Source organism: Canis aureus, chromosome 12 (genome assembly GCF_053574225.1).
Source record: "Canis aureus isolate CA01 chromosome 12, VMU_Caureus_v.1.0, whole genome shotgun sequence".
In the NCBI taxonomy this organism is placed as follows: domain Eukaryota; kingdom Metazoa; phylum Chordata; class Mammalia; order Carnivora; family Canidae; genus Canis; species Canis aureus.
The window spans coordinates 4,665,604-4,679,346 of record NC_135622.1 but is presented as its reverse complement, the minus strand read 5'-3'; the positions used below and the strand labels follow the sequence as shown (position 1 = coordinate 4,679,346).

At 40.1% G+C, this 13,743-nt stretch overlaps 1 protein-coding gene and 1 pseudogene across 5 annotated transcripts in view; one reads left to right on the top strand and one right to left on the bottom strand.

The window, feature by feature from the left end:
* SETDB1 (SET domain bifurcated histone lysine methyltransferase 1) overlaps window positions 1–13,743 on the top strand; it is a 31,910-nt gene that overhangs the window by 440 nt on the left and 17,727 nt on the right. For 2 of the 5 annotated variants that reach the window (XM_077842365.1, XM_077842364.1), the window contains exons 1-8: window positions 24–175; window positions 1,154–1,422; window positions 2,281–2,432; window positions 9,866–9,900; window positions 10,720–10,819; window positions 12,506–12,631; window positions 12,799–13,000; window positions 13,503–13,576. In XM_077842365.1, coding sequence (XP_077698491.1) covers window positions 149–175; window positions 1,154–1,422; window positions 2,281–2,432; window positions 9,866–9,900; window positions 10,720–10,819; window positions 12,506–12,631; window positions 12,799–13,000; window positions 13,503–13,576 — 985 coding nt within the window. In that variant the 5' untranslated portion in view covers window positions 24–148. Of the gene's footprint in view, window positions 1–22; window positions 176–1,153; window positions 1,423–2,280; window positions 2,433–9,865; window positions 9,901–10,719; window positions 10,820–12,505; window positions 12,632–12,798; window positions 13,001–13,502; window positions 13,577–13,743 lie in introns of those variants that run through there. The other 3 variants (XM_077842367.1, XM_077842366.1, XM_077842368.1) reach the window with 2 other exon arrangements.
* LOC144281446 (U2 spliceosomal RNA) lies at window positions 1,594–1,751 on the bottom strand (annotated as a pseudogene).

Here is a 13,743-nt window from a genome sequence, read left to right as displayed (position 1 = left end):
CGCAGCCCCGAAAAGGGTATCGCGGAGGTGGGGCGGTTTGCGGGCCAAGGGAAAATGGAGGCGATGAGAACTGGTCCTGGGGTCGCACGGCATTCTGGCATCAGTTTTGCTTCAACCGTTTGTTCAAAAGAGCAGTTAACACCAATGCATGGGTTGTTTGAATTGTAGTTTTAAGGTAGCTACATTTTATTCCCAGATTGCTTTAATTTCCCTTTACTTTTGGGAGACCGTTTTGCTTTTGTGTGCATAAGTGTTAATATGACTTCATAAAGTAAATTTCCACTTGGAAGCAAAGTAATGTAAAGCGAACAAGGATATAAAGAGGAAACGAGTTAGTAATAGACTAACCGCTCCTTTTTTTTTTTTTTTTTTTTTAAGATTTTATTTATTCATAGACACCGAGAGAGAGGGGCAGAGACACGGACAGAGGGAGAAGCAGGCTCCACGCATGGAGCCCATGTGGGACTCGATCCCGGGTCTCCAGGATCACACCCCAGGCTGCAGGCGGCACCAAACCGCTGCGCCACTGGGGCTGCCCTAACCGCTCCTTTCTAGGTAGAAACGGGTGTTCAAATTGGCATCGCATGCAAACAAAGATTGATCCCTTTAGTCAATTAAGGAACACAGGTCACAGAAATACTTTCCTCAGCAAATTGATTCTCTTCTGTTTCCTAAAAACATTATTTTCGGTAGCTCCTTGTTGCATAATATATGTTCTCCATACCCTCAAACTTTTAAATCTTTAGGCCCAGTAGTCTGTAGGATATGATAAGAATGCTATAAAATCTGGGACGCCTGGGTGCCTCAGCGATTGAGTATCTGCCCCCAGCTCAGGGCGTGATCCGGAGGTCTGGGGATGGAGTCCCGCTTCAGGCAACTTTTGAAGCCCCTGCATCTCCCTCTGTCTCTGTCTCTGTCTCTGTCTTTCTCTTTCTCTCCTGTCTCTCGTGAGTAAATAAAATCTTTAAATAATAAAAAAAGAATGCTATAAAATTTTAGCATCAAATCCAGGAGAATGGTGAGAGAGAACACAATCAAACCTAACTGTATTTGGATAACAAGTTGTAGTGTAGGAGTGAGTTTTATTAGGATATTGAAATTTAACGGTTATAATAACTCCTAAGATAATTTTAGTCTTCCTTTCTGTGTAAAGGGCAACAGCATGTCCTCCCTCCCTGGGTGCATTGGTTTGGATGCAGCTACAGCTGCAGTGGAGTCTGAAGAGATTGCAGAGCTGCAACAAGCAGTGGTCGAGGAGCTGGGTATCTCAATGGAGGAACTTCGGCAGTTCATTGATGAAGAACTAGAAAAGATGGACTGTGTACAGCAGCGTAAGAAGCAACTAGCAGAATTGGAAACATGGGTAATACAGAAGGAATCTGAGGTGGCCCATGTGGACCAGCTCTTTGATGATGCATCCAGGTGAGGACTAAATGGGAAATAGGAAATCTACCCCTTGGCAGACATTCTAGAGGTATAATTGTTCATGACATTGTGCCAAGCACTTTATGCTTTACAAGGTACAAATGTATAGAACCCTCCTCTTCCTCATAGGTTAGGGCCAAAATCTGACCTCTCAACCACCCACATAGAGAATATTCATCTATCAGAAGCTAATGTATGGTCAACAGTAGGGGAGTACGGGTCTCGAGTCCCTTCATCTTCTTTCTCCTCTGCTCTGCTTCCAAACAATTACTTTGTTTTCTTAGTAGATACTACACTTGATCTTAGCCAAAAGGCCGAGAAGCGATGTTTTCTTAGTAGAATGTTCTAGGGAGTGAGGATTGTAAAGCTTTGCTGTCTTATGTAACTGGTGCGTGAGCCCTGTATCTACTCCTAAATCCCCAGAAGATTTGTGTCAGGTACTTAGTTGTGAATTAGAACACATTTTCAAATAACAAGATAAATGACAAGATGATTGAAAGGACTGTATTCAGAGCTTATTGTGGATTTTTGAGAATCTAGTCTGGAAACCACTAGTTAAATGTTTTTCTGTGGGTAAAGCTTTTTTAATTCTAATGGACAGGTAGCTCAGTTGTTTAAGCATCCAACTCTTGACTTCTGCTCAGGTCTGGATCTCAGGAGGTGAGTTCAAGCCCTGCATTGGTTGGGGAGCCTACTTAAAAAATAAAAAGAAATAAAAATGAATTCTAAATGGAGACACTTTGGAATATGGCCTGTTTAAATTGAGGTCACTGTACTTAAATATATATAAATTCTGATGGCTTTTATACCTATTTCTGCTGGCTTTGACCTTTTCTACATGTTTTCCAATATTAGGGCGGTGACTAACTGTGAGTCTCTGGTGAAGGACTTTTACTCCAAACTGGGACTACAATACCGGGACAGTAGCTCTGAGGATGAAACTTCCCGGCCTACAGAAATAATAGAGATTCCTGATGAAGATGATGATGTCCTCAGTATTGATTCAGGTAAGAGATAAGGCTCCAGGTAGGAAGTCTCAGGATTGAAATTTAAACACAGGAAGTAAAAAAAAAAAAAAAAAAAAAAAAAAATTAAACACAGGAAGTTAAGCAGATAAAAGAAAGGAGAGACCATTGTCACTGACTCCATATTCCAAACCATTGGACTTGTCTGTTACCAAAAGAAATAGAACATTATTAGTCTCATAGATGTCCCCTGTGTGCTACTTCCTGATTGCATGACCTTCCTTTCCCGGTTCTGTCTGTTACCAAAAGAAATAGAACATTATTAGTCTCATAGATGTCCCCCGTGTGCTACTTCCTGATTGCATGACCTTCCTTTCCCAATTCTGAATTCCCTTTTCTTTGTAGGGAGCATTAGCACGTATGTATATATAGATTTCAAAATGATAGATTGTTTAGTTTTGTCTATTTTTGAGGTATAATTTACATACTATAAAAATCACCCACATTAAGTGTATAGTTTGAGTTTTAGTAAATTAATACAGTGGTGCAGTCTTCACAGTCTGGTTTTAGAATACTTGGAATTACCCTCATACCTGTTTGCCTACCTTCTCTATTTTCACCCCTAAGTAACCACTGATCTGCTTGCTTCCTTTTTGCCTTTTTTAGAAATTTCATATAAGTAGAATCACAATTTGTTGGCTTTGTGTCTGGTTTCTGTTGGTTAGCATAATGTTTTTGAGATTAATTTATGTTACTGCATGTATTCATAATTTGCTCCCATTTTTTTGCTGATTAATACTCAGTTTTATAGATATACCACATGTTTTTATCCATTTTAAAATTGATGAATATTTTTGGTTGTTTCCAGTTAGGGAGGCTATTAGGAATAATGCTGCTATGTATATTTATGTATAAATCTTTAGGGGGATGCCTGGGTGGTGCAGTGGTTTGGTGCATGTCTTTGGCCCAGGGCGCGATCCTGGAGACCTGGGATCGAATCCCACATCGGGCTCCCCGTACATGGAGCCTGCTTCTCCCTCTACCTGTGTCTCTGCCTCTCTCTCTGTGACATTCATAAAAAAAAAAAATTAAAAAAAAAAAAATCTTTATATATAATCTTTATATAGTCGTTATGTTTCATGTCTCTGGGTATTCCACCTAGGAATAGAATTACTAAGTCTTAGGGTAGATGTATGTTTGAATTTTTAGGAAACTGCCTTAGTGTTTTCAAAGGGGGCTAGCTATATCATTTTACATTCCCACTAGCAAAGTATGGGATTCCAGTTTCTTTACACCTTTGACAATGCTTAATATTGTCAGACTTTTAGCCATTCTAGTGTGTATATGGTGCTATCAAATTGTAATTTGCATTTTCCTAAGGAAATTGAGCACCTTTTCACATACTTACCTGCCATTTATGTATGTTCTTTGGGGAAGCATCATTCAAATCTGTAGTCTTTTTTTTTTTTTTTTGAAATTGAGTTGTCTTTTTATTGTTGATTTGGAGAACTTAGGCTTTAGGTATAATTCATTTATCAGATATATTTTGTTTTATTTTGTTTATTTTAAGATTTAATTTATTTATGCATGAGAGATAGAGAGAGAGAGAGAGAAGCAGAGACATAGGCAGAGGGAGATCCAGGATCACACCCCAAGCCAAAGCAGACACTCAGTTGCTGAGCCACCCAGGCATCCTGTATCAGATATATTTTATATACACTTTTTCTCAGATGTGGTCTTTTAATTTTCCTAATAATGTCTTTTAAGAGTAAAACTTCTCAAGGTGAGGGTTGAAGGTGGTTTGTTTATTTTGCTGATAGCTATCCAGTTTTTCTCCCACCATTTGTTGAAGACTATCCCTTTAGTACCCTGGTCAAAAATCAACTGGCCACGTATATGAGGGTTTATTTGCAGATGCTATTTTGTCACATTGATCTTAATATCTGTCTTTATACCAGCACCAAACTGCTTTTATTACTGTGAACTTCTGGTATGTTTTAAAAATCACTTCATGAAAGTGTTCCAGATTTATTTGCATTTCATATAACTTCAAAATAAATTTTTGGGGGATCCCTGGGTGGCGCAGCGGTTTGGCGCCTGCCTTTGGCCTAGGGCGCGATCCTGGAGACCCAGGATCGATTCCCACGTCGGGCTCCCGGTGCATGGAGCCTGCTTCTCTCTGCCTGTGTCTCTGCCTCTCTTTCTCTCTCTGTGACTATCATAAATAAATAAAAATTTAAAAAAAATATTAAAAAAAAAATTTTTGGATCAGCTTGTCAATTTCTATCAAAAACATTTTTTAGGGGCAGCCCGGGTGGCTCAGCAGTTTAGTGCTGCCTTCAGCCCAGGGCCTGATCCTGGAGACCCAGGATCGAGTCCCACGGCGGGCTCCCTGCATGGAGCCTGCTTCTCCCTCTACCTGTGTTTCTGCCTCTCTCTCTCTCTCTCTCTCTCTCTCTCTGTGTCTCTCATGAATGGATAAATAAAATCTTAAAAAAGAAAAATTTTTTTTTAAACCTGCTAGGATTTTTAATAGGAACTATATTGACTGTAAAGGTGAATTTAGGGAGCATTATCTTTTAAACAAACACTCAGTTTCCTAATGCATGAATATGGTACATCTCATAAGTGTTTTATTTTTAATGCTAATGTGAATGAAATTATTTATTTAATTTCATTTTAGGATTGTTTCTTGCTAGGATATGAAAATTTAGTTGATTTTTGTGTATTAATCTTATAGCCTGTGACCTTATTAAGCTCACTTATTCTAGAATTTTTTTTGTGGATCCCTTGGGATTTTCTAATATTACTTAATGCCAAATAAAATCAATTTTACTTCTTCCTTTCTAATCTAGATGTCTTTTCTTTCTTTTTCTTGCCTTATTGTTCTCTAGAATCTTCATACGATGTTGAATAAGTTTTGAGAGCAGATACTTTTTCTTTTTTTAAGATTTGTTTCTTTCTTCATGAGATACACAAAAAGAGGCAAGAGGCATAGACAGGGAGAAAAGCAAGGCTCTTCAAAGGGAGCTCAATGCGGAACTCGATCCTAGAACCCCAGGATCACACCCTGAGCCAAAGGCAGATATGCTCTACCACTGAGCCACCCAGGTGTCCCCAGACATCTTTTCCTTGCTCCTGAGCTTTAAACATTAATTGTAATGTGAGCTGTAGGGTTTTTGTAGATAGTCTTTGTTGGGTTGAAGGAAGTTGCTTCTACTCCTTGTTTGCTGAGAGCCAATCATGGCTTGATTGGATTTTAGATTTTGTCAGTTACTTTTTCTGTATCAGCTGTAGATAATCATATAGGTTTTGTCCTTTTTCTTATTAATAAGGAGTATTCCAATAATGATTTTTCAGATACTAAACCAGCTTTGCATTCCTAGAATAACCCCCAACCCCACCCTTGCCACTTTGTCTTAGTGTGTAATCCGTTTTATATGTTTCTGTATTAGATTTGCTAATTTAAAAAAATTTTTTTTAAAGATTTATTTATTTATTCGTGAGAGATACAGACAGAGAGAGAGGCAGAGGCACAGGCAGAGGGAGAAGCAGGCTCCATGCAGGGAGCCCAATGTTGGACTCAATCCCCGGTCTCCAGAATCACGCCCTGGGCTGGAGGTGGCGCTAAACAGCTGAGCCACCCAGGCTGCCCCCCCCCCCTTTTTTTAAAGATTTTGTTTATTTATTCATAGAGACACTCACACAGAGAGAGAGGCAGAGACAAAGGCAGAGGGAGAAACGGGCCCCATACGGGAAGCCAGACATGGGACTTGAATTCTCTCTATATTTCCCTAGTTGAAATTAATTGAATTTGGACCTGTAGATTCCAGTTTTTCATCAAATTTAGAAGTGTTTCAGTATTTCATTTTTTAAACTATATTTTTTCAATGTATTTTTTTTTAAGATTTTAAGTAATCCCTACACCCAACATCAAGTCAAACTTAAGACCCCAAGATCAAGTTGCATGTTCTACCAACTGAGCCATCCAGGTGCCCTAGTCCTTATTTCTTCATATTTTATCTGGCCCCTTCTTTTTTGCCTTGCCTTCTGAGATCCCCATTACGTATATGGTAGAACACCTCTCATTGTCCCATAAATCTTTGAAGCTCTGTTCATTTTTCTTTAGTCTTCTCTTTGTGCTTTGGACAGGACAATTTCTCTGTACAAGTATCTACATTCTAGTTTACTTATTCTCCTCTCTTATTTTAAACTTGCTTTTTTAGTTTTTGTAATTTGAATTCCGGAATTTCCATTTGCTTCTTTTTATCGTCAACTCTTTTGTTTACTGAGTATTAGCATATTAGCATATAGCATTTTAAGTATTTGAACGTAATTTATTTTAGCTCTTAGAGCATATTTATACTTGGAAACCTAAGTCCATGCAGCAAGTCTGTTTCTTTTTTTTTTTTTAAAGATTTTATTTTATTTATGTATTCGAGAGAGAGAGAGAGAGAGAGAGAGAGGCAGAGACACAGGCAGAGGGAGAAGCAGGCTCCATGCACCAGGAGCCTGACGTGGGATTCGATCCCGGGTCTCCAGGATCGTGCCTTGGGCCAAAGGCAGGCGCCAAACCACTGCGCCACCCAGGGATCCCAAAGACCCTCTTATAAAAGGACACATAGTAAAACACAGATTTCCCTCAGACTCCTTCTAGTTACTCTCCTCAGAAGAAACCAGTATTATCCATTTCTTTTGCAGCCAAGGATACCTTGTAAATGTACATATGTACTCTTTCCCTTCTCCATCCTTTTACATATAATCAACATGTGGTTTTACGTTGCTTTTTATCAAATATCTAGGAAAAGTATTCCCTCTCAGCAGCTATAAATCTGATTTTTTCCCCAATTTTTTTTATTGTGGTAAGACACACATAACACAAAATATACCACCTTAACCATTATTAAGTGTACAATTCAGAAGCATTAAGTACATTGATAACATTGTGCAACCATCAACTTTACTGAAAAATGTTAGGTACTGAAATTTTATTTTTGTGTAGAAGAATTTAACAGTATGAAATAGCTATCCCTAAATTGATCTTTTTTTAATATTGTCAATAGTTTTTTTGGGGGGGGGCGGGAGAGGGGAACATGACAAGTTGATTCTCAAATATACATATACACATACATATATATATATATATGTAAATATGACAAGTAAAAAGAACCAGGATGTCCACAAAGAAGAAAATAAAGTGAGATGCTAGAGTTAACAGATATGGAAACTTACAAAGCGCAGTTACACACAATATAGAATTGACATAAGAAAAAACGACAGATCAATGAAACAGAATAGAAAGTCCCAAAATAAACCCACAAATATATGGAAATACTTTTTTTTTTTTTTTTTTTTTTATATATGGAAATACTTTGACAAGTAGACCATATATATCAGTAAGAAGGGACTCATTTCGGGTTCCCTGGGTGGCGCAGCGGTTTGGCGCCTGCCTTTGGCCCAGGGCGCGATCCTGGAGACCCAAGATCGAATCCCACGTCAGGCTCCCGGTGCATGGAGCCTGCTTCTCCCTCTGCCTATGTCTCTTCCTCTCTCTCTCTCTCTCTCTCTGTGACTATCATAAATAAATAAAAATAAAAAATAAAAAAAATAAAGTTTAGAGTTTGGTTCAGGTCATGGTTGTTTGAGCCCTGCATCAGGCTCCATGTTGGGAGTGGAGCTTAAGATTCTCTCTCCCTCTGCCTGTCCTCCATCAAAAAAGAAAAAGAAAACAGCAACTCTAAAATTCAGACTTGCTGTATTACCTAAAATGTCCAGCTTTCAACAAAAAATGATGAAACAGGAAAAGTGAGACCTATGCTCAGGGAACAAACCCTGGTAATAAAAACAGACTTGCTGAGCAGCCTGGGTGGCTCAGCAGTTTAGCGCTGCCTTCAGCTCAGGTCGTGATCCTGGAGTCCTGGATCGAGTCCCGTGTTGGGCTCCCTGCATGGAGCCTGCTTCTTCTTCTGCTTCTCCCTCTGCCTGTGTCTCTGCCTCTCTCTCTCTCTCTGTCTCTCTGTGTGACTATCATAAATAAATAAAAATTTAACAAAATAAAAAAATATATAAGAGGGTCCTTTTTGGGGTCATGTAAATTTTTTGGAATTGGGTATTAGCAATAATTGTACAATTTTGTTAATATACTACAAACCACTGAATTAAACATTTCTAAAAGGATAAATTTTATGCTATGTGAATTATTTCTGAATTGAAAAAAATTTTTTTAAGATGTATCCATTTATTTTAGAGAATTAGTGCAAGCAGGAGGGGCAGAGGGAGAGAGAATCCCAAGCATATTCCATGCTAAGTGCAAAACCCAACATGAGGCTTGATCTCACAACCCTGAGATCATGATATGAGCCAAAACCAAGAGTCGGACACCCAACCAACTCTGCCACCCAGGCACCCCTGAATTTTAAAAAGCATTTTAGATGAAATTTAAAACTCATTTCCTTGGTTGGACTAGCCACATTTCATGTGCTTAGTAGCCAGATATTAACAGGTTGAATAGTGCAGATATAGAACAAATCTGTCACAGCAGGAAGTTCTACTAGATAGCACTACTCAAGAGTAAACATTTTTGCTTCATTCATTGACTACATCTGATTTTTCAAATCATTCTAATAGGGCACCTGAGTGGCTCACAGTCAGTTGAGTGTCTGCCTTTGGCTTAAGTCATGATCCCAGAATTCTAGGATCAAGTCCTGCATCAGGCTCCCTCCTCAGTGGGGAGTCTGCTTCTGTCTCTCAAGTAAATAAATAATCATTCAAATAATTCATAAGCAAATTGTTATAAAAATTTGAAGCAGCATGTGGGTGGGTGGGTCAGCCAGTTAAGTGTCTACATTCCAGTTGAGTTATGATCCCAGGGTCCTAGGATCGAGCCCCACATCTGGCTACTTGCTCAGCTGGGAGTCTGCTGCTCCCCTTACCTGTGCACTCACTCTCTTACTCGCTCTCTCTCAAATATATATTTTTAAAAATGTAAATATACAGTGCACCTGGGTGGCTCAGTCAGTGAAATGTCTGCCTTTTGCTCAGGTCATGATCCCAGAGTCCTGGGATTGAGTCCTGCATCAGGCACCCTGCTCAGAGGGGAGCCTGATTCTCCCTCTCCCACTCCCCCTGCTTGTGTGTGCTCTCTGTCAAATAAATAAAATCTTCAGAAAAGTGTAAAAATTCTGTAGACCACCACCTGTCACAGTACTTTATCCTCAGGTAAGCACTGTCACCTATTTGTTGTCACCTGTCTTTCTGGACCATTTAGTACTTTTGTATATATAGCTATATATGGTTTTCAGTTGTAATTAGTAATAGTTCTGTGATAACGTTTTCAGTAGCTATAACGTTTGCATGTAGTTATAATACATGCAAATAAAATGCCTTAATGAAAAAAAAGTAGCTTAATTATTGATTTCTTGGAAATTCTTACGTGTAAGTTTCTTATACTCATTTAGAGCTTTTCTCATCCATAGGTGATGCTGGGAGCAGAACTCCCAAAGACCAGAAGGTGAGTTGGGACGGGGAAGGTAAAGATGACAGGTAAGAATAAGAAGATGGGAGAAACTTCTGGCCTGACCGTTCTGTCAGTTCAGACATCAACATAATCACGCACTCTATAATCAGCCCTGTGGGCTCTAGTCCTCTTACAGCTGTTCTAAGGATGCAGCAGAGGTTACATAGATGCATGCCCTGAGTGATGTATGAATGTAGAATTTGGCAGTGACCAGCTAGGTGAGGTTAATCAAGAGAATTTCCCTAAAGCTGATTTCTGAACCAGATTTCTAAGGAAGGGCAGTTTTCTGGGACACCTGAGTGGCTCAGTGGTTGAGCATCCGCCTTGGGCTTGGGGCGTGATCTTGGAGTCCCAGGATCAAGTACCACATCGGGCTCTCCCCACAGGAAGCCTGCTTCTCCCTCTGCCTCTGCCTCTGCCTTTCTGTGTCTCTCATAAATGAATAAATAAAATCTTAAAAAAAATAAGGAAGGGCAGTTTTGCCTGATAAAATAACCATAACTTCTCAACCATAACCCATTCTATTTTGTTTTTTGAAAGACAAGTTCTTATTCTCAAGTCTAACGTGCTATTTTATTTTATTAAAAAAAAATTTTTTTAACATTTTATGTATCCATTCATGAGAGACAGAGAGAGAGAGAGACACAGGCAGAGGGAGAAGCAGGCTCCATGCAGGGAGCCCGATGTGGGACTCGAACCTGGGACTCCAGGATCACGCCCTGGGCCGAAGACAGGCACCAAACCGCTGAGCCACCCAGGTGATCACCTAACATGGTATTTAAAAACTTGTTTCCCTCATCACCTTCCTTACAGCTCCGTGAAGCTATGGCTGCCTTAAGAAAGTCAGCTCAGGATGTCCAGAAGTTCATGGATGCTGTCAACAAGAAGAGCAGTTCCCAGGATCTACATAAAGGTTAGGGTCAGGAGGTACCTCGCTCGGTATAGGTGGTGGGAATGGGGGAGTGAATTCCTACAGAGATTTCATGGGTAACTGGCTTTGTTTTAGCGTCTCAGAATCCTCATCCACCTCCGTTGGGTCCTTTAAATACAGGTTTTCCTTGTCTGCTTAAGTCTTTTGTCTGCTGATTTTCAAATGTGTAGTGGCTTTATTATTTTTTTTTAATTTTTATTTATTTATGATAGTCATACAAAGAGAAAGAGAGGCAGAGACATAGGCAGAGGGAGAAGCAGGCTCCATGCCCCGGGAGCCCGACATGGGATTCGATCCCAGGTCTCCAGGATCACGCCCTGGGCCAAAGGCAGGCGCCAAACCGCTGCGCCACCCAGGGATCCCTGTAGTGGCTTTAAATACATTTTTAGGGGGCAGCCCTGGTGGCGCAGCGGTTTAGCACTGCCTGCAGCCTGGGGTGTGATCCTGGTGACCCAGGATTGAGTCCCACGTCGGGCTTCCTGTATGGAGCCTGCTTCTCCCTCTGCCTGTGTCTCTGCCTCTCTCTTCGCTCTCTGAATGAATAAATAAATCTTTAAAAAAAATAGATACAGGGATCCCTGGGTGGCGCAGCGGTTTGGCGCCTGCCTTTGGCCCAGGGCGCGATCCTGGAGACCCGGGATCGAATCCCACGTCGGGCTCCCGGTGCACGGAGCCTGCTTCTCCCTCTGCCTGTGTCTCTGAGCCTCTCTCTCTCTCTCTGTGACTATCATGAATAAATAAATAAAATCTTTAAAAAAAAAAAAATAAAAATAAAAAAAAATAAAAAAAATAAAAAAAATAGATACATACATACATACATACATTTTTAGGGACGCGAGGGTGGCTCAGCGGTTAAGCGTCTGCCTTCGTTTCAGGGCATGATCCAGGAGTCCCGGGATCAAGTCCCCGTCAGGCTTCCTGCATGGAGCCTGCTTCTCCCTCTGCCTATGTCTCTGCCTCTCTCTGTGTGTGTCTCTCATGAATAAATAAATAAAATCTTAAATAAATAAAATACATTTTTAGCTTCGTGCTCATGATTACTTCTAGATGGAGATTAGGGGGATCCCTGGGTGGCACAGCGGTTTAGCGCCTGCCTTTGGCCCAGGGCGCGATCCTGGAGACCCGGGATCGAATCCCACGTCGGGCTCCCGGTGCATGGAGCCTGCTTCTCCCTCTGCCTATGTCTCTGCCTCTCTCTCTCTCTCTTTCTTTCACTGTGTGCCTATCATAAATAAATAAAAAATTTAAAAAATTAAAAAAAAAAATAGATGGAGATTAGAAGAGAGCAACTCAAACTCTTACACAGAGGTCTGAGGGAAGCTTTGTCAAATCAAGCTGTTAATAAATCCTCTACTGGAAAATGTTTTATAAGTGCTACTTAGCATTTAATGAGTATAATTAATATTGTTAATAAGGAGTTGAGAACACTTGGTTAAAGTGAGTGTTCTTAAATTACATGTGAATTTCAATTATGCAGGTTTTTCCTGTTAGCATAAATAGCTAAGTCAGCTCTGTTTTTTTGTTTCTGCCCAGGAGAGCAGCGAAAGTGACTAAGAATCAATGAATATCCCCTTTCCCCAGTTACCATATTGTACCTTCTTTACGTTTCTATTTACTATCCCCAATCTATGCCATATCTTTTTAGAATTTTTTTCCTTTCTTCTGTAGGAACCTTGAGTCAGATGTCTGGAGAACTGAGCAAAGATGGTGACCTGATAGTCAGCATGCGCATCCTGGGCAAGAAGAGAACAAAGACATGGCACAAAGGCACTCTTATTGCCATCCAGACGGTTGGTATGTTCAGGCTAGAAGAGCTAATGAAAGGCAACCTACAGGTCTCCATTGCTGATCGATCATTTCTTTTTCCCATAGCTTTGCCTTTTATCTCTCATGTAGCAGTCAGGATTTACACAGAAGCTGATGGTTTTAAAATTTTTTGTGTATCTTTTCCTTTTACTCAGGACCAGGAAAGAAGTACAAGGTGAAATTCGACAATAAAGGAAAGAGTCTACTGTCGGGGAACCATATTGCCTATGATTACCACCCTCCTGCTGACAAGCTGTTTGTGGGCAGTCGAGTGGTGGCCAAATACAAGGATGGGAATCAGGTCTGGCTCTATGCTGGCATTGTAGCTGAGACACCAAACGTCAAAAACAAGCTCAGGTACCTGGACAGAGGATTGTAAAAAGAGTGAAGGCCAGCAGCAAATCATCTGCTGTATTCAAATAGATCTCACAAATAGCCTTTGTGTTTAGTCCCCAGTGACTAGAAACACTTGCTCGTTCTTTATGAAAGGAGTTGGATGGGTGATTCTTCCTCCTTTTTCTCTTTTTTTTCTCAAGAAGAAACTTGGAGGAAACTAAGGAGAGTCCTCAAGATTGTTTAATGGTTAGGGGAATAGAAAGAAAGAGACTAAATGTTTCTAGCAAAATAGTCTGATAGATGAACAAGATTAAATAGCTTTGGAAAAGTGGAAGTAAATTGGTTAGATTGAGAGAGAATTCCTAACTCTTAGAAGGAATAATAATGGGAAGGAAGTAGTAGACTAGAACATTTTCCTAGGAGTGTGTCCTATTTGTGATCAAGATTGGAAGCTATGATAATTTCTGTAGGTCATGTTAAATATCATAACCCCGATCTTTCTTTCATTACTCTTTACTTACAGGTTTCTCATTTTCTTTGATGATGGCTATGCTTCCTATGTCACACAGTCTGAGCTATATCCCATTTGCCGGCCATGTGAGTGTCCTTCCTTTCTGAGTTTTATCCATTTTCTCGTCTATCTTGTATTTTTTCTTAAGATAATCAATTGGAAAGCCCTGGTGCTTCCATCTCAAGGAGCATAAGTTTGATTAGTGTTCTTTGGGAGATACAGGTCTACTTGCTTTTCTCTAGTTCTGGGTCTT